This window comes from Aquila chrysaetos, chromosome 24, assembly GCF_900496995.4.
Source record: "Aquila chrysaetos chrysaetos chromosome 24, bAquChr1.4, whole genome shotgun sequence".
NCBI lineage: Eukaryota > Metazoa > Chordata > Aves > Accipitriformes > Accipitridae > Aquila > Aquila chrysaetos.
Window position 1 is genome coordinate 8,635,810 of NC_044027.1, and position 19,975 is coordinate 8,655,784.

Genomic DNA, 19,975 nt, shown 5'->3' on the forward strand with positions numbered 1-19,975 from the left:
TGCTCTAACTTTTGATCAGTGCTGAAGTGGTCAGGCAGTTAGACTTGACGATCATTGTAGGTCCCTTCCAACTGAAAATATTCTATTCTATTCTATTCTATTCTATTCTATTCTATTCTATTCTGCACCAGCCAGAGGGGCAGTGACAATGGGGCTGTGGGGGGAAGCTGGCCTGGTAGATGGGACTTGGAGTCTGCCCAGGACTGGGAAGCCCATTGAAGTGGGGGATGGCAGCAGTCCCCTGCTCTCCCGTGCGAGGTTCCTCTCCGGTCCAGCTGCACCCTGTGTCTGTGCCTGGCAGACATCTCACCCTCCCTTTCCAGCACACAGGGTGATTTGGGAACGCTGCTGGGACATCTCAGGGGCAGCTCCCAGGCCCCCCCTTACATTTTGGGGGAGTCCCACTGGTGGCCAGTGGATGGGTGAGGTGAGGACAGCCCAGCTCTCAGAAGGAAAAGGCCTGTCCTCGTGCCCTGCTGGCTCCTCTCCCAGGCCTGGCAGACATTGCAATGTCTCCAGGGCCATCCGTAGCACTGAGCAATGTCGACTCTCCCCTGAGTCCCTGTCATCACCAGCCCTTACCTGGGAGACAGAAACAGTAAAATCGTAACTGTTCAGGAGCAAAGTAACAGGTATTTCCCCATTCACTGCCTTTTACAATGTTTATTTGGATGACAAGAGCTGTGAGATGCCTGCCTTTCTGCAGAGACACCAAAGGTCAGCTTCTTGCTGCCAGGTGCCAAATAACAAGATGAATCATCCACAGGGCAGATAACAAATGGGCAGAACCAAAGGCAAGGCAAAGGTGCAGTCATGGGCAAGACCCAGCTCAGCCACGTGCGTAGGGTCAGGGCAGGACTCACAGCCTGCTGGAGTCTCAGCCTGACACCCACGGTGTCCAGGCCTTCTGCTGGTGGGACAGTCTGGTCTGCAGGAAGACACTCAGGAACATCAATCCCTTTATCCCAGAAGAAAAGGAAGACGAGATGAGATGGACCCTCTGGGGAGTCATGGACCATGCTTCTGCTTTTGGATGCTCAATTTGCTTTCTGTCTGCAAGACCATCACATAAGCCCAAACGATACACCCTCAGGAGAGCCAGCTGGGGTAGTGCGGAGCCTTGCATGCCCTCACAGTGGCAGACCCAGCAGTGGCCGTTGGTGACTGTGGTCAGACCCAGCATTGCACAAAGCACCCTGTCACCAAGTGCCTACAGCCATGCACTAACAGTCTGGCACTGGGGAGCTCCTCCACGGCCAGGCTGGCTCTCCACAGCCCCACGAGCCAGCCGGTGGGAAAGAGACCATATCTGCAACAGACATAGCAGTGTAAGGAGGCAGATATGCATGGCTGGGGTTTCTGTGGGGCGTAGGCTGATCCCAGCAGGTCTCCACAGGAGCAGAGCTCCTCTGGAAAATTTACATGGTGCCTAGCTGCATGTTGGGGGCAGTCCCGTGGGAGGCCAGCCCTCGGTTCTTCAGTGCTGTAGAGGTTAATGTGCTCAGCATCATTGAACCAGCCTCAGGCTGCCAGTCCTGCAGGCAGAAGTGCAGGGCACCACAGTGCAGACAGCCCTCCAGCCCTGACATGCTCCTGACGGGCTCTGAAATGCAGCCAGGCTCCTACACCCACAAGAGCAGGAGCAGGGCAGCAAGTCCCAAGGCAAGGGTGAGGACGATGAAAGTGACGGCCGCAGCCCACAGGGAAGGAACATGCCCCTTCATCCGCACTGGAGCCTCCGCCGGGATCATGTTGGTGAGGTTCAGCATGTAGCCCAGCGTCCAGCCAATGTCAGCTCTCCCTGCCTGCCCGAGGAGAGAGGGGACGATGAGTTAGTCCTGCAGAAAAGTCACACTAATGACACAGGGCCACCTACTCCTGCACGGCCTGGGTGCAATAGCAGAAACCGGGTGCACTAGCTGGCCCCACACCCAGTGCCATGCTGGGACGTGGGGTAGGCAGGGCTTTCCGGACCATAGCTCTCATGGCTCCCCGATGTGGGAATCTAGCTCTTTTCCCCAGCGCTGCCTCTACTCCTGCCCACAGGCTGGGTTTGCAGCCTACCTTCATCTGGAAGAAGATGTTGTTCCAGCTGGTCTCGTTGAACTTGTAGGCGTCGAGGAGGAGTGTGAGGATGTAGTTGGCGTTGGCGCAGTATTTAGGCAGTCGCTCGGGATTCTCTTCAGGGTAGCTAGAAGACAGCTGGAGGCGGGGGACATGTTTGGGGAGGAAGGGAAGTTATTTGCAGGCAATTTCTGTGCAGGGAAAATGCCCTGATGACTGCCACAAGAAAGGCAGTGGCTCCACAGCCACCAGCATCCAGGAAAAGACTCCTGGACCAGGCAGGTATTTTGGACCTGTCCACACAGGGCAACTCCTTTGAGGAGGATTTACTCTCCACATAGAAACAGAGATGTACTGGAGTTCCTCCTTCCCCAGATTCTCCCATCTCAGCCTCATCATACAAGAGGCCCCTCTTTTCGCCCCATGGTGGTCCTACCACATCTCTTGCCCTTATCCATCCCCGTTTGACTCCTCCCCAGAGTGGTGCCAGCAGCTGGCTCCCCTCTCACCATCCCCCAGGGCTCCAGCCCCACCTCCATCCCCAGCTCCTGTGCTGGGGGAGAGATTTTGCTGCCTTCACCTGCCCCAGCTGCCCCTTTCCCAATGTTGCATGAGCAAGGAGGGCCCCTGAGGGTGGGTGCAGGACAGTCCTGGCTCCCACACAGAGCTCAGGGGTGGCTCTGCTGTGTAGGCCACAGCTCAGCAACCAGGGAGCCTTGCCCTGGGGGGGTCCCCACTCCTCTTCCCCCACCCCAGGACCCCTTCGCTTGTGATCCTTCCCTATAGCCTCCCATTGTGGGGCACGTACGTCTTCCCAGCTTCTTGTGCAGAAATGCTTGATGGTCTTCCTGACAGTGGCCAGCGACTGTCCCTCAGTCAGGTTGAGAAACTCGAAGTTATAGTAAAAGGCAGAGAAGGCCTGAAAGGCAAAAGCCAGACATGCCATTGAGCTACACTGGGGAAAGCCCCCCAGGCAGCTGCCCCTGTGTCCCTTGAAGCAGGAGGTGGGGTTTGTCTTTCACCAGGTTTGTATAGTGCCTTGTATAGTCCCAGGGCATCGTTGTCCATGTCCCAGCAGAGATGATGGGCTGGGGATGTAAGTGCCTGCTGGCTACAGCAGCACATGGAGTGCAGGCAGAGCCTTGCCTGAAGGCTGCTGGCTAAGCTGTCTTCTTTTACTGAAAACTTGGGTTTTGACTAAGCACCTGTTTTATTAACATGGTCCCATTTGGAGAGCTGGCTAGGAAACCAGATAGCAGCAATCCCTGGTGTGCCCTGGGGCAGTGGTAATTTGGGAGCTCCTTGCCCCCATTCTGCTGCAGGGAGGTGGCAGTGCCATGGGGCATGCAGGGACACCACAGCACCCAGGGCCATGGTCTGCCGTGGAGGTGGGAGGATGGGATTTGCCTTACAATGAATTGCCCGCTGACAGGGGGCTGGGAGACACCATCAAAGGTGCAGTCCTGGCTCTGGCCGCACGCTGAGAAGTTGAACAGCTTCTGGACGGCAGCCAGGCACCCACTGGCATTGCCCCTGCCCTCCAGGGTCACATTCCTGTCACCATGGATCAGGCGTGGGTCGCTCTGGTTCGTGCAGGGGCTGGTGCGGAAGGAAGACAGCGAGATGGTTTCATTGTAGTCTTTTGGGTAGCAAGGGTGATCAATTCGCGTGCTGGAGAACGACTCCTGGGAATAGCAAAATCACAGGCTGCAAATCCTCCTCCAAACCCTCTTGGTGGGCATGCCAGGAGGCAGGATTTACCCAGTGCTCCCCCCAAAGCCACGAGCACAGGCATCTCCCACCTCCTCAGCAGAGAAAGACCTTCCTGCTGTTTAATCCTGGTCTTGTTGGCCATCTGCAGTCCCAGCTGAGCTCAACACTAATTTGTGCTCTCCTTTGTCTCATTCCTTCTCCCATGGAGGCAGACCAATTTCAGGGACCCAGCATGCCTCTCCCCTGGCCAGCAGGATCATGATTTGGGGCGTGCAAAGCCCTCTCCACCCCAGCTCTAGCTCTGCCTTTAGGTACAGACCCAGGCAGGGACACCACCTGGGACATTCCTGGCTCTGCAGCATGAGCAAACCCTTCCGGCTCACCAAGGCTGCTTCTCCTGGCAAGGTGCAGCTCCATGAAGACCCTCTTCCCTCTGACTTTCCAAAAAATGGCCCGAGAAGGATCTCTGGTTCACTTTTCTTAGGTCCATGCAGTCACAGAGTAGTTGAGGTTTGGCGGGGAGCTATAGGGTCCCTGTGCCAACACCCTCCTTAAAGCATGACCAACCAGATCAGGTTGCTCAGAGCCTTGCCCCATCAAGTTCTGAATATCTCCAAGGATGATGACTCCACAGCATTTCTGGGTCATATTCTGATATTTGACCATTCTTATTGCGAAAAACTTTCCCCCTGCATCTGGTTGGAAACTTGCATGTTCCACATTGTGCCCGTTGCCTCTTGTCGTGTCACTTTGCACCTCTGAGATGAGCCTGGTCCTGCCTTTTCTACACCCTGTGCGGGGCAGCTGTGTACAGCCAGAAGATCTCTCCGGAGCTGCCCCTTCTGATGCTTCCCATGCTCCTCTCCACATCTGCCTACCCATGCTCCAAGGAGTCTGTACCTGCTCTTAGTCCCTGGTGATGCCTCTCTGGAAGATCTTTGCCTGTTCTTATTTTATGCATTAACAAGTCTGTGGTTGGTATCATGAGACCAGAGTCCAATTAAACCCCAGTTCCCCTCTCACCACAATCAATTCCTTTGCCAGTCGCTTCAGCATCTCGTTCTGCCCATAGCAGAGGTAGCTGTGTGTGTAGATGTTGTAGTTATACCCATACAGCATGAACTTGGAGGCGTCATTCCAGTTTATCACTGAATCTCTGGGCATAAAGCTGATTTGAGTGGATGCTCCTCCAAGATCCAGCGCCCCCAAAATGTTGGCCGCCTCTGGACGAACCCATGTGTGTGCTTTGGGGGAGTACTGCCAAGGCGAGACAGGAGAGGAAGAGGAGTAGTACATGTCTGGGCTTACTTGCCCTGAGCAAAATTCTCATCCCATTGAAGTCAGTAGGATTTTGTTACTAAATTCAACAGGTATTCAACTCAATTATTTCCTTACACGAGGCCCCACTGCCTTCCCTGCCCAACCAGCCTGGCCATTTTTCAGAGCCAAGAAAAAACAGAGATTGAACTGTCTGATGGTCAAGATGTGCCAACATGCTGTGGGCTTATGTGGCTCTGAGTCACCAGTCCCCAGACCAAAGTGCTGGTGGGGACCTGGCTTGAAGGGGCTGCCCTTCCTGAAGAGCAAGCTGCAGGGGCACTGGTGCAAGGGGAATGACAGAAATCCTCCAACAGCACCTGCACAGGAGCCCGACGGTGCCAGCACAGCTCTCAGCTGTGGCAGCGTGGGGATAGAGGGCAACAGGAAAGAGGTTTGGTTCAAGCTTCCTTCAGATTGGCACATTGAACCAAAATTGGAGTCTCCCAGCAGCACACGGAGATGGACCTTCCCAGGGCAGCGAGACAAAGCCCAGCAGGAGCAAACGGTCCCCACTGGGCCGCATGGCTGACCTTGCTGTCCCCAGGAGACCCTCTGTCTACATAGTGCGGACATGTGCCCTTAGCTCTTAACAGAGACACCCCCATTCCTGATTTCTCCCTTCTCTTTTGCTGTAGGTAAGCCTACAGTGCTTCCCCTAGATCATTCCCGAAAGCCATTAACCCTGATCTTTCCTGCACTAAGCAAGCTTAAGAAAAATCAGAAAAACTGTATTAGCAAAGAAGGAGTGAGTGCTTCGCCTTTCTCCCACCTTAGTGAAGGAGTCCAGCAGGTAGTTGATGGTGATCCAGCCATAAGCCCCCTCCTCCTCTCCTGTAAGGATTTGAGCCCCTTTGAAAGCCACAGGGTACTCTCGCATGGTTTTAGCAACTTCAGCCAGGACTTGATCTGCCACTGAGCTGTTCTGTTCCCTAAGAAGGACTCAAAGGTCAGGACACATACCCAGCTACATCAATACTACAGAGGAAACACATGGAAACAGTCTGTTTTTTTCCCAGTTCCACATACTCCATTTTTTTGCAACAAGCAGTTTGAGTGAGATGATATTTCCTGCTACATAACTTGTCAAAGCTGCTCGTACAGTGTAAATCCCAGCTGTCTAGACTTGGCATTACAAATCCAGGAGCAATAGTAATCTCTTCCCTCCAGTGCAGCTTGATCCCAGTCACATAAAGGTTTGCCAGGCCACCCTTCACTACCTAAGTATCTTCATAGTTCTGGAGGCCAGAGGTGATTGTGCTGCAAAACCCAGGTTTGAACATCACCCAGTGACTGCACCAAAGCCAGGACTGGTTGCTGAGCTTGAGTGGGTCTTTCAGGAAGGTGCCAGCCTGGTTTCAGACCTCTGAATGGGGAAGATGTCTTGGGGCTGCTGGCATGTGCTCGCTCTCTGAAGTAAGTAACCTTCAGGCTATGACCCAGCTCCTTCCCAGGGAAGGGGTCTGATTGCCAGGGCACAGAAATAATGTTAGATATCTGCAACCATAAAACCAAGAACCATGAAATGAAGGTTGACATTTGAAGAGAGCTAATACTGGCTGGTGAAAGTTAAGGGCAGGTCCTGCAACACCCTGTTGCCTCCTACCTCTGCCCCACTCCCCCACCAGCACCCATCCATCTGGGCAGATGGCACATCTCCTGGTGGCATCTCAACTCCCTTGTGTTTAAGGAATAATGAAGAGCAAACAAAGAGCTCTGAGAAGCATTTCTTGCTTGGAACTGGGCATGCAGCACCATCTTGGGATGTGGGGTCCCAGGATGCCAACAGACACCTCTGAGAAGCCTCTCTGCCCCAGGGCCAATCGCTCAGGACAGCTCAGCCACCTGTGTGTCCCCACCAGGCTGCCTTCTCCCCACTCCGCAGTCGCTTGCTCATGGCAGCATGAGAGCTGGGAGCTCCTGGCAGCCTGGCCCCGTGCAGGACACTGTGTCCTGGCAGTGGCTGCTTGCAGCTCTGTCACTGCTACGTCACCCCTGCGCCCCACAGCGATACCTCAGTAGCCTCATGCCTGCTGTTGCTCCAAGATAAGCTGGAACATCCCTCTGTTTTGCAGCAGGAACAACCTTCAGGGCTTTATCCAGGCACTCCCTTAGGGAATCACCGGCTTTTGGGGGATCGTTGGCATAGCTTGATATGCCTTGCCCTGGAAGAGAGACAGGCTGACAGGAATGGCTGGGGACAGGGATGTGGGAGCAAGGGGGCACAGGGCAGTGAGGTCTGTCACCTCCTAGCAACAAAGGGTGCTTTTCCAGGGTCCCCTGGTCACCTGACACCTGCCTGACCCACACTTATGTTCCTCTCCTATAGCCATCCCCACATCTCCCATGCTTTCAGCAGTGTCCCCAGCTCTATGGGTGAGACCTTCCCTGGCCAGGACAGCAGCCTGGGCAGCTGGCGGCAGTTGAAAGTGGAGGAATGAATCCAGAGCAACACCAAGGTGCTTCAGTCCCACCAAGCGTGTGGGCACTACATGGTGCTGAGGGCTCTCCAGCCATGAGCGAAGCCAGCGGGGAGTCAGAGCCAACCCTGCCTGCAGCCAGGGCTCCCCACCATGCCAGCCTGATGGACAGAGCTGCCCAGCGTGGACAGGCCAACAAGAGGAAGGGCCAGGTCATCCCACCCACCACATGAACACACAAGGCAGCACCAAGCTCATGGCAGGGGGATACTGACCCTGGACCTCACAGGACAAGGTCTGGCTGACCACACCGGTGTCGTTCTCCTTGTCTGAATCCCACTCGTAGACAAACAGAGAGGTGTGAGACGAGCCTGCATCAAACACCATCCCATACTGGAAGGAAAAACCAAGATATCACACTGGCGGGAGGAGCAGCAGCCTGGCCCTGGCCCCACCATGGCCCAGCCAGGGTGGTGGAGCCAGAGGATGCCCCAAAAAATATCTCTCTAAGGCACAGCTATCTGCACTGTGGCAGAGCAGAGCGGTGCCAGTGCGTGGCCTCAGCATGGGCATTTCTCATGGCAACTAAAGGAATTTTTTGTTCCCTCTCCTGAGGTCTGTGCAGCAATGCCAGCTCACACAAACATTTTCTTGGTTGTTTCCTCATGCTTTTTTATTTTCTTTCTTGGTTACATACCTTTTGTGTCTACACTGGCCCCACCTTGGGGTCAGGAACTCTCCTATTGCCAGTGCCCTCTGCTACCCACATGGCTGCACCCAGCCTGGGCAGAGACTGGCAGGGCCACACCAGCCCCAGTCCAGCAGCACCCAGCCGCGTGCCTCTCCCCCATAAAGCCCTCCACGTCACCCTAAAACCATGCCAACCCTCTTCCAGAAGCCAGGGTGGGATGCCAAGCTGCAGGGGAGGGACGGGGAGGAGCCACGATGCTTGTGCTGTGATGTGAGTGAGTTAGGACAGGCTGGTGGGAGCTGGCAGGAACAAAGGCCATGTGGAGGTGCATTGCACTGCAGTGCGGTGCTCCGGGAGGGCAGAGGAAGCTGGGCAGGGCTTTGTCCCACCCATCTGCCCCAAGGTAATCTCCTCCAAACATGTCAAGTGCATACCATGGTGGCTAGTTTGAGAGGAGGCTTCCTCTCCTGACTTCACAGTGGCCAGGCTCTATTTCTTCTGTCTGCATCTTGAGATGGAAAGAAAACACCCACCCAGCTACTACAAGGCAATTCTTACCGACCCACCCTCACCTCCTAACCCCGAAGATAAGCTGTTGTCTCTGAGCACCTGCCCAAGGTGACTGGTCTCTGCAGTGGTGCTCGGGGACCTTCTTTTGGGCTCACCTTGACCGTGGGTGGCAGGGTGACATCTTCAATATTCACCAGGCTGAGAACAAGGGCAATGATGGAGAGTGCGACCAGTGCCCCAACGATAGCATTGGTGAAGTGTTTCTTGTGAGCAAACATTGTGGTGAAGGCTCCTGCAAACCCAAACACAGGAGAAAGGTGGTCAGACACAGCCAGCTGGGACCAACACTGGTCAGTGAGAGCTGCAAGGAGATCAGCTCCGAAAGCTGTCCCCAGTCTGATGTGCTATCAAGCTGTGTAAGTCAGAAACCCTGGTGGATAATCAGACCCTTCCCTGGAAAAAGTAGTATTAGGATACAATAGGGGGCGGGGCTGGAGGAAAGAGGGGTTGATTGCCCAGAAGCCTGGCATAGCCATGATGGGATTGCAACAGTCGTCCAGGTCCTGCACCCATGCCTGCTCAGCTCACCACTACCTGGAAGGATCAGGTCCAGAAGGAGCAAAAGAAACACTGTACCAGAGAAGAGCATGGGAAATTGCAAAAAAACTCAAAATGAGATATTGTAGAAGGGGAATGTGATTTTATTTTACAAGATGTAAGCAAGGTCAGCTCACCTGCTGGCACTCCCAGACCTGTACGCCCAGCAGCACCCAGACGTGTGTGCCGGGATGGGATCACTTGGATTTGGCTTGCGAGTCCTTGCTGCAGCTCTGGGCTCCTCTGCTGCTGGCAGCAAACCCAGCTTGGACTTGCCTTTTATATCCTCTCAAAGCGGACACTGCTGGAAAATCTTTTCCCCATTATTTTATCTCAGACCTCATCAGCCTTAGGCGAAACTCTTGAATATCAGTTCTCTTGTTTGTCTTACAGGTGCGTTTATGGCTCAGTTTGGCATCTTCCCAACACCTTATCTTCAGTGAATTAGTTCCTTCCCCTCATTTGAATGAAATCACACATAGGAGCCCTGCAGCAATTAGCACACACCTCTCCTTTTAACCCTTGTCCCCCTGCTTCTTTGTGCTTTTATACACACACTTTGCTCTCACCAGTCTTAATATTTCCATGAGGAGTCTCTACAAGGTCTGTAAGAGGTGAGGGTGATACTTCCAGTATCCAATGCCCTGAAATCACACACAGAGTAGCAGGTGCCTCGTTAATAAGTTTTATTATAATGAGAAGGAAAATCACACAAGAGGTGGAGGATGGCCCTGTCAGGGGGGTCTGAGCAACACTCACTGAGCTTTGCCAGGGGAGACCGGAGAAGCCAAGAGGGCCAAGACATCATCATGGCCCAGCTGGGACTGTGGTCACCCCTTCCCCAAGTGTGACCCAGTTTTGAGCTGCTCCTGGGCTGGGGGTCCCTGCAGACATGGGGACCCCAAGGAGAGCCAGGGGAGTGGGAAGGACTCAGGTCCTCACAGCCCCCAGCTCTGCCAGCAGCCTCCCATCACTCTGGGCATGCATTCAAGGCTCAGCAGCGCAGGCAGGGTATCATACCCCAGCCAGAGAGCCCTGGTGTTGTCCCAGAAACGGGGTTCGTTTACCCAGTGTGCAAGCCAATAACACACAGAGTTGATGTATTTTTAAATTCATTTCACTGATGCGCATGAATGGGTGCCTGTCTCAAGACAGCATACCTTTGTCTCAAAAATTTCCACATTTATATACTTAAGTAATACATATTCATTATTATTTCCCTTAATGATTAGTTCTTTCTTCTTCACCTCTCATGTAAATTAGTGCGCAGACTGTCTTCTTTCTTCATTGTCTTCTTTTGAGTAGGTGGTATCATTTGAGAAGGTGGTCAATGAGTCGGTGGTCGCCATCTCCCCCTGAAGGAATTACCTTTTACCTACTTCTTCCTTAATCTTGGCAGTTCCAAGCAGTTCTTCAGGGTTTATTGACCAGACCACAATCCATTACCTTTTCTGACATAAACATAAAGCCTCATTGTCAAGTAGTTAGTTCCTAAACCCTAAATCATGTCTAGTTATTGTTTCCCTGTTTTAAATATTAACTGATGGGGGTTGTACACAGGACTTTAGCAGTTCCCTGGTTATTTCAATCATATTATACATATTAATTGATAACACCAGCACCCCTGCCCTGGGATGGGGAGAGCTGGTGGAGCTGGGTATGTGCTCTCTCTGGGGGATACAGAGAAGCTGCTTCCTGATGATTCAGCTCCCTGATAAGAGGTTGCCAGGGCTATCACAAGGGTGATCTTGATGGAAGGATTCAGTTTCCAGCTGCCTTATCTCAGCTAAGTCAAACACAGTGATGCCAGAAGGGAAATGCGTGCTGGGGAGCCCTCATTGCATGTGACCTTCCCAGAGCACTTTTCCCTGCAGCCAGAGACATGGTGGTTTCAGAGCTCCCACTGTGTGTGCTGAAAGTACCACCTGCGAAATCAAGGGTGCAGCAGTCCCCGGGTGCTCTCTGTCTAAGGTCACATCTATCTGCAGCTTGCACTGAGCTGGGTGCCTGTGCCGTACCCTGCTGCCGGCTGGCCAGAGCTCAGACCTCCAGACCAGTCCCTCTTCCCATGGCAATCTCCTCTGAAGTGGTTTGTGTGCTGGTGGGGTGGTTGCCTGGAGCCCAGAGGGTGCCACCACTCCTGCATTCCCACCTCTGCAAAACACATAACCTTTGGACTCACATGGCTTCACTGGAAGGGTGTGAATGAGTGTCCGCTACCTTCCCAGGTCTGGAAGTCCCCTGTTGACTGCAGAGTGGCTGGGCCAGGGCTGTCCTGAGCAAGAGGGACTTGTCCCCAGCAAGGACAGAGAGGCACTGACCGGCCCCGGTCCCTCCTGGACATGCAGCACTGTGTGGTGGCTGTGTGCACACAGAGCCAACCAAACCCTCCGGCTCCTGCCTCAAAACCTGGGCTAAGCAACTCTTCAGTTGATCCTTCTGCAGTAAAGAAATAGTTCTAGAGGTTACATGATAATATCTTAATTGCCTCTCCCGCCAGAAGGACAGGTAATGATTTCCCAGCTCAGAGGGAGCTGTGAATTCCCTCGGCTTGCAGTGACTCCATCCACTCATCCCAGGCAGTGGGACTGTCTGAGCTGCCATTTCTGACTCCGTTCCAGGAATTTGTGTCTCTTTGCCAGGCTCAGCCTTTTGGCAAACCTGCTGCCACCAGCCTGGGGCAAGCCCAGCTGGGAATGGCCCTGGTCCACATGAACACAAGAGCAGCGAAGGACAGACCTTGCTGGGACTAAGCTGACACAACAGCAACTGGCCATGGTGCATGGCATGGTCTCCTGGGCTGCCAAAAGAAGGGACAGATGGGAGTGCCCCAGGTCTGCATCCAGCCTGGAGCTTGTCCCAGTAGGGAACTTGGGTGCAGCTGGGGCCACAGGCCAAATGCAAGCTTTGCAATGCTTCCAGGTCCACCACTGCAGCTTCTGAGAGCAATGGACCCCTCATGAACATGGTGAGTGGGACAACGCACTCAGGCAGGTGGAGACGTGTGCCATCACAGGGACACATGGCCCCATGTCCCACCCATGGTCTGTGGCCCCACCTCAGGGATCAGGTCCCTCGAGGAGCTGTATTCACTCCAAGGGGGCCTCAGAGAAGCCCTGGTGCTGTGGAGCTACAGGAGCCCTCAGCCACATCTTCCATGGACCTTGTCCTAGCAAGGATGGCAGGACCAGACTCAGCCCGGCTCCTGAGATGGGCACGGCCCCAGAGGGTTGCAGACTGGGGCCAAGCTGGTGAGAGTGCCCTGCGGACACCACTGAGCACAGTATGGGCAACCGCACCCAGCAGTGCTTTGCTCACCATGAAAGCAGTGTTTGTGGTGCACCGGTTCCTTTTAACGTGGGCAGATGTGTCTGTTCCCTGCCCAGCAGCCGTACACCTTGCAGCCATGAGTGTGGCCAGGAGACATCCCCCATCCACCGGAGCCCCTCGTCCACCTCCTGGGGTCCTGAGCATCCACATTCCTCTTGGGAGGAAATGTTGGATATGCAAAAGCAGGAGAACCAGTTTCCCCAGCACTTTCCTTGAGAAAACAGCCTGTCTGGGTGCAGAAGGCCTGGCAGGGCTCCGGGCAGAGCTGCAGGATGGGGCTGTGCCCAGGCAGAGGGCATGTGGCACCACTGGGTCTGGGCAGATGGCTTGAGGAAACTCTGGTTTCAAGGGAGCTCCTCCATCTGCTGTAGCTCTCCTTCTCCCTGAAACCCAGTGGGAGCTGCAGGGCTCTGAGCTGACCTGGCTGAAGGGGACCAGGAATCTCCGTTCTCCCACCACCCTCTTTCCTGGGGCCCGCATGCCATCCTACAGACTCCCACGGGCTGGGCTGGTGGATGAAGGTGGATACAGGGGTGGGAGCCAGGACAGAGGCTTTGCTGGGAGAGGTAATATAATCTATAAATAGTTCAGCTAAAAAATCTGATAAAAGTTAGTACTTCTTCAGTTTATGCTAGATATTCCTGAGCCAAGTCACAGGTAATAGCTTAATAACTTTGTTGACAAAATCCTCCCTGCAAAAGCTTTAGGGCAACAGAAAGATAGTGCTGGAAGCACGGCAAGCTGGGGGGGAGGCAGAGCCCATGAGCCCCAACGGAACAAGGCAAAAGGCTTGCTGGAGAATGTCTTCCCAAACCTGCATTGTATTCCTAGCACATGGCATCGCACACAGCCCCTATTGCACCCACGCCTGCTCCCTTTGTGGGCTCCCACAGAGGCCCCTTCTCTTTCCACCTTGACATTCCAGGGGGGAGAAGGCTGTTTCCCTTCTCGCCCGTGCCTGCCCCATGTGCAGCACCCTGCACTTCTCCCAGGCAATGCTGCCCAGCTGGGCTCTAGCAAGGTGACAACACCCTGTCTCCATGCCACATACAGTCTGGCCCTCAATTTTCTTCAGATAATCCCACCCAAAGGGGTGTCTGTCGGTTAAAATGTGGGCTGGGTCTCAGGGTGATGTGGTGCCCGAGCGTGGAGCATCGCAGGACCTGGAAGGGCCATGGGGTGCCTGGCCCACAGGAGCACCCGCTCTCATGTGGGTCCCCTCAGGTCCTCGGTGCTGATAAGCCCCAGCCTTCTTTGCCTTTAGGGATGTGCTCTGGTGAGAGCTAAATGTGCTACTTGCTCATAACTGAAAAAGTGACCTAAATGTCTCCTTCTTCTGACTGCAGGTAGACAAATCTGCTATGGAGAAGTATGGCTAGAGTAAACGCACACCTGTATTTGATCTGCTTTTGACACATATTTCTCTGTGGCCCCTTGAAATGACTCTTTGAGACCCAGAAGGAAGTTGCCCGGCTGGTGTGGAGACTCTGCAGGGTTTGAGCCCAGCCATTACTGCCAGTCACTGAGATGACTGGTGTTTGTGAAATGAGATCACGTCCATTGCTAATATCTTCCCTGTGCCTTCTGAAAGGAAACCACCCTGACTCAGGGTCAAAAGAGAGTCTTTCGTTTCCCCGCCATTCAATTTCTGCACCACGAGGTCACCCCAGCTCTGGCCATGGGAGGTGCAGGCAGTGGCTCTGTGCAGGTCCCATGTCTCTGGGTGAGCTGCACTGCTCGCTCCTGCCTCCTGTTCCCCTTCCAGACGGACCCCAGGTCTTGCTGGGACCTGTCCCAGCAGGGACCAGCTCCAGCCCTCCCTTCCAGTCTGATTCCAGCAAGACTGGTAGAGTTGGGGCCATTTAAAGCTGCTTTTGGGATGTCCATGCCTGTTGTTCCCAGCTGGTAAATAGCACACCAGACCTTTCCTCCTCCCCCCTGTCTTTCCCAGTGTGCATCATTATCAAACATGCCCCAATTGCCCTGACTGCATCTGTCTTGGTGCCATCCCTCAGCTGTGGGTGCTCTGGGTCAGGGACATGTGCCTGGAGCCATCCCCTGTGCCGGCCACAGACACCCCAGTCCCGTTCCCCTTTCCTGTGCCCAGCTACAACATAGTGGGTGCTGGTCCTGGGGGGGTCCATCTCCCCAAGGTGCATGGATGGGGCTTAGCACAACACCTGCATCCTCATGAGATCCATGAGATTAATGATATCAGTAAAAGAAATCAGTATTTCAATATTGACAGTGGAGCCAGCTAAGTCCCACAGGGCAGGGTGCCTGGGACACGGGCACCAGCTCCCTGCTGAGAGGGGGATGTGCTGCCCAGCACTGTGGTGATGGGCTCCATGTGTGCTGGGATGGAGGGACATGGTGGAGGGATGCTCCAGGAGGTTGAGGCTGTTAGTTGATCGCTCACCAGCTGTGTTGCCCGGGGGTGAGAGCACCAAGGCAGAACATGAGGTCGGGGTGTCTCGGATCCGGCTCACAAGAGCCCCAGGCATGGGCTCTACTCTGGCCCTGGGTATACTGAAGGCTTTTTCTTCCTGAGATCAGGGAGCACAGGGAAACGAGGATGAAGCACCCTTAGGGCAGGATTTTCCTTTCACTAGTGTCACAGTGAGCACTTGGGGACAGCATGGGAGGGAGACTGAGGCGAGCGGCTCTGGAGGTACTTGATTGCCTCCAATGCAATCAACAGGGCTATAAGGAAACAAGGCAGAAGGTGAAACGGTGAGGTGATGGAGGTGTCCCTCAGCAAATGCTGGAGGATATTTGCAGGAGACCCGGAAACCCTTTGGCTATGGGAGGTCTCCCTTGAGCTGCCAAACTGGACAAGGGCAGCTGGGGCCATGATGGAGACAGCTCCCCTGCCATGGTGGTGGGTGAGCTGTGGACAGCCGGACACCCCGTATCACCTTGCTCCCTGCTAGGTCATCTCATGTCACTGGGCTGTGCCACTCTGTGACACCTCTCTCTTCTCAAAGTCTCAGCAAAGCTTCTGAGAAGCTGCACCAGGGAGGTCACCTTTGCTACAGACTCCCTTCCTCCAGCCTTTCCTCCTCCTTGTGCCCCCACCACCCTGGCTGCTGCCCTCTGGGCTTTCAGCACTTGCTCCACAGTACTCATCACATCTTTCCAAGAGTGGTGACTCAAAATGGACCTGCACATTAAACTGGAGCCTTGCCAACTCTGTAAATTATTCCACAAAAGTTATAGATTAAGTCCTGGGAACACCAACCCTGAAACTGGGGACTGCAGCAGCTCAGGGCACCCGTGTGCTCATAGGGTGATATTTGCTTTTTCACACATTGGCCATTAGCCAGGGACACCCTTAAGCTACCTCTGGATCCCACCGACCCAGCAGCTGGCCCAGCCACTCCAGATGTGACCCTTCCTAGGCATAAATTGTGCTTGCCCTCTCTCATCTCCAGAGTGGCTGTCAACCATAACAGAAGGGTGTCAGATTGGGGTAGCATGGTTTCTTGACAAATCTAGATGAAACACTACTTATCTCTCCATTTTCTAGGTGCTCTCCAATAACTTATTGACTGCTTGTCCCAATGTTACCTGCAGTTAGAAGCTGAGCTAACTGAGTTAGAAGCAGTTTGCCATTGCCTATACACAGGTAAGACACATCTCTGACACAAAAGCTTATTAAAAAAAAACAACCAAAACCCAAAGCAAAGCTAAATTAAGAGAATTCAGGAAGAGCTGGAAAGCTGGACTACAGGCAGGTCCACAGCTCTGAGGGGAGCACATGTGGAGGCAGCCCCAGGCAGGTGTGACCCACAGCTCCTCTCCTTACAGGCAGGCAGGGCTAAGCAGCTGTTCTTGGCAGGGCTGACACGCTGCTTTCATTTTCCCAGCAGGACTGACCTGGCACAGGCAGCCAAGCCAATTATCTTGGTGAAGTAAATTAGTTTGTGTGTGAGATAACCAGACCACACTGTTACCACATCCCAGACCATGATTTGGTGTTGTCACTCATCACATGAAGCCTGTGTACTGCTGGTGGAGGAAGTCACCAGAGGACCTGCTCTGCTGCAAATGTTGTTTTTGCCACCCCAAACTGCCAGCCAGGCTCTCCCTGGACACAGGGACTCACCAGCTTTGATAGGCCAGGTGCGGTTAGGGTTCCCATTGCTGTTTGGGAGTGCTAAATAAAAAAGCAAGAAAAGTAGCAAGGGACTGAGAGCACCAGGCGGCACGAGGACCACACCAGCAATGGACGTGGTCGAGGTGGTCAGGGTGGTGGTCTGGATGGCTCTGGGTGCAGAGGAGGAACTATGGAAACTTCTTCCTTCAAGGCACAAATATGCTGCTTGTAAAGCCCCATTCAGGGGGGCCAGGATGCTGCTGAGCCACACTAGAGCAGCCTGCAACAGCCAGCTTCCAGCTCAGCCCTGCATTGTCTCACCCACCACCCAGGCTGAAGCCAGGACTTCCCCCAGCAGCCTCCAGCACGGCTGATACACCGGGGGGGGGGGGCAGCCGCAAGGAGCAGCGATCCCAGCTGCAGAGGGCTTTAGGGGTCTTGCACCACAAAGTACTTTGTAAGTCTTTGGAGTGATCCAATTGTTAGAGTCAGCACAGAGGAGGCTCTTGGGCAGTGGTGATTTGAAACGTGTTTCAGCCAATTTAGCGATAAAAATCTAACTTTCACTTGCATGAATCAGGCCATTTCCTAAAAGACATGCCTGGGTGAGAGCTGGCTGTGGAGTTAGTGTTTTGACTGTGAATGCTTTCAGTGTGTGAAAGTTATCAAAGACACAAGAAAAACCAAGGCATGGGCAGCCCTGGCCCCTGGCATGGCTGGAGACCTGCCTGCAGACAGCAGCTTCCCGATGGTCACTGCATCTCAGCTCCACCCCAAGGAAGGCTGTAAAAGCCAATACAGCTAACGTGAGACCAATTCTGGGGTCACTAAATTCAGCCACTATCCAGGATGTCATGTAATTCCCAATCCTGACACCTATGTGTTGTGTCTATGTCTTCCACAAATGATAAACCAAAATGATCCTTTCCAATCTTGGTGCCTTGCTCTTGACTCTACAGTCCTCTGAAAGACACTCCACCATCCCTGGTTTCCTTCCATGCACGTCTTGGCCACAGTCCCTGTGTCCTTGAGCAGCAAAGATGCAGCTGAAGGCACGGGCTGGTGAAGGGGAGGTAGGTGCTTTGGAGATGGGAAGGGAGGTATCAACCAACCCCTGAGCACCAAGGGCTGAAGCTACCTTCTGCTCTGTTTGGTGGCAAGCATCCATGGACTGGATGTGTCTGATCTACAGACAACATCTGGGATGGGCAGTGTGGGAGAAGGGACGGTGAGAGTGGCCAGAGGCAGCTGGAAGAGGGGAGCTCTCCAGTTAAGGGTTTCTTTTTGAGCATAGTTGTTTTTGCTGAAGCTGTTTTTTGCTGGCATGTATGAAAATGAAAGGTTAAAAAATAAATCAGTCAGGCTTGCTGCCAGCATTATGAACCCTGTGCAAAGAGCATCACAAAAGCCTGAAGAGTTTCAGCCATGGAGAGCAGGTGATGGAGATGCTTTAGCAAAGGCTTTGTCCCACCCACAGACCTGAACCTTTGGGGGTCAAATTGCTGAGAAAGCCCCAGGTGTGAGCTGCCAGGAGTCCCAGGTGCCCAGCACACACTGCAGACCTGCTGTATGGGCTTGGCACCATCGCTGGAGCCCGGCCAGGAGAAATATGCAACATTTTCAGTCCCTGCTCAGCACTAACATTTTCCTCTCTCCAGCCAGGAGTCCTGGGAGATGGCAGCATGTCATGCCTTGTGCCTCCAGCACCACTGGGTGACTACCTTTGTGAGACAGAGGGTCCCCAAAGTACAAATCCAGGCTCTGCGCAGAGTTTTGGGACAACTGAGGGCAAATCTGCCTTTCTTCGCATCCAGCCCCCTCACAGGGACAGGCTTACAGCAGATGATGTGCAGATAGTTAAGATGGTAGCGCTCAGCCTTAAAGCCCAACTAAAATTAGGCTATTTCTCCCCAGTAGCTGCAGAGGTGTTGGGTGGCTCAAGTCTCTGGCACACAACCTGAGCACATGGCAAGAAGGGACCTGGACTTCAAGCTGCACCTCACAAAGCCTCATCTGAAATGAGTGACAGCTGCCAAACATGATAACAGCAAAAGCCAGCCCCCACAGCTGGCACGGGACTGTGGCTGGCATCTGCCTCAAGAGGTATTTTGAGGCATCTTGCCCAGTTTAGCAGGTTTTTAGCCCAGTATGAGAACTTGAGGCAGGAACAGCCTGATAACTGCCTGTCATCGTTCCCTGCTCCCCTGACCCTTCCACACTGACTTGTGGGTGGTCAGCAGCTGCTCCCAGTTAGGGCTTGCAAGACTTGGCTTTACTTTTGGGGCAGTTCCAGCTATCTCCACATGACAGGACCACTCCAGAGACACAGCCCACCTCCAGATCTCAGGGCTCAGCTGCCAAGCCATGGCACCAACTGTGCCACCCGGTCCAGTAGCTCCGCATCTCCCAGCACCAGCTTGTCTGTGCTGGCCAAACAGCACCCCCCAGCCATATCCTTTGCTCTCCCACACCATCCTCCTCTCAGCCACTCCCGTGGATGGGTGTCTGCTCTTCTCAGGCCTTGCCCTCATATGGTGGCTTCTCTTCCCAGGAGCCCTGGGCAAGGCAGGACGCTGCTTGAACCATGACCCCAGGGTCCTTCCAGCAAAGCAGCTCCCAGCTCCTGACTGGGAGCCATCCACCGCATTGGGATGCTAAAGCCACCGCCGTGCTGAGGTGGTCACACGGTCCCCAGGTGCTGCCCATGTCAAGATGCAGGTGGAGATGGAGGTCCCTGGGACCATCCATTCCCAGCTGTCTCCTTTAGGAGCCTTCATGCCCCTGTGGCAGCTCAGGTCATGCCGGACCCTTGTCCTTCTCGTGCATGAAGCCCAGCTGAGCTGTCCCAGGCTGGGCTCTGCTCTGGAGATGCCATATAGACATGATGGCACCAGCTTCATCTCCCTCCAGCGTAGCCATCCCCAATTTCAGATGTCTCTCCAAGAGCTGCTCCTGTCCCAGCAGGAGCTGGGACACATGGAGCAGGGCGACAGCCAGGGCTGGTAGTGTCCCTCTGTCAGGGTGATGCTGGTTCAGCATCCAGACTGGGCTGTGCAGAGGCTCCTTCCCCACTGGCCCTGGGGCTTCAGAGGGGTACAGGGCTGGGGCACCCACCGGGGTCCGCAGCACCAGGGTAGGGAGGCCGTGCCACTCCCCCAGTGTGTCCACAGGGCCAAACCTTCAGGCTGGGAGTAAGCCAGGGCACTGCCCTAACGCATGCTTTCAGCCAAGGAG

At 54.2% G+C, this 19,975-nt stretch overlaps 1 protein-coding gene across 1 annotated transcript; it reads right to left on the reverse strand.

Moving 5' to 3' along the window:
* Window positions 1–89: 89 nt before the first annotated feature.
* Window positions 90–9,023, reverse strand: LOC115335138 (ectonucleoside triphosphate diphosphohydrolase 8-like). The gene is made up of 9 exons (XM_030000417.2): window positions 8,871–9,023; window positions 7,790–7,907; window positions 7,109–7,259; window positions 5,867–6,026; window positions 4,801–5,034; window positions 3,477–3,749; window positions 2,873–2,983; window positions 2,065–2,202; window positions 90–1,805 (listed from the first exon to the last, which is right to left on the reverse strand). Exons 1-9 carry the CDS (start codon window positions 8,991–8,993, stop codon window positions 1,623–1,625), a joined length of 1,491 nt encoding a protein of 496 aa, XP_029856277.1. The 5' UTR covers window positions 8,994–9,023; the 3' UTR covers window positions 90–1,622.
* Between the last annotated feature and the right edge of the window lie 10,952 nt (window positions 9,024–19,975).

Coding starts and splice junctions, on each gene's coding strand:
- LOC115335138 (XM_030000417.2), bottom strand. CDS start 8,993: ATGTTTGCTCACAAGAAACACTTCACCAATGCTATCGTTGGGGCACTG. Junction 3,750..4,800: donor TGGCAAAGGAATTGATTGTG/GTGAGAGGGGAA, acceptor TGCTATTCCCAG/GAGTCGTTCTCCAGCACGCG. Junction 2,984..3,476: donor CTGTCAGCGGGCAATTCATT/GTAAGGCAAATC, acceptor TTTGCCTTTCAG/GCCTTCTCTGCCTTTTACTA.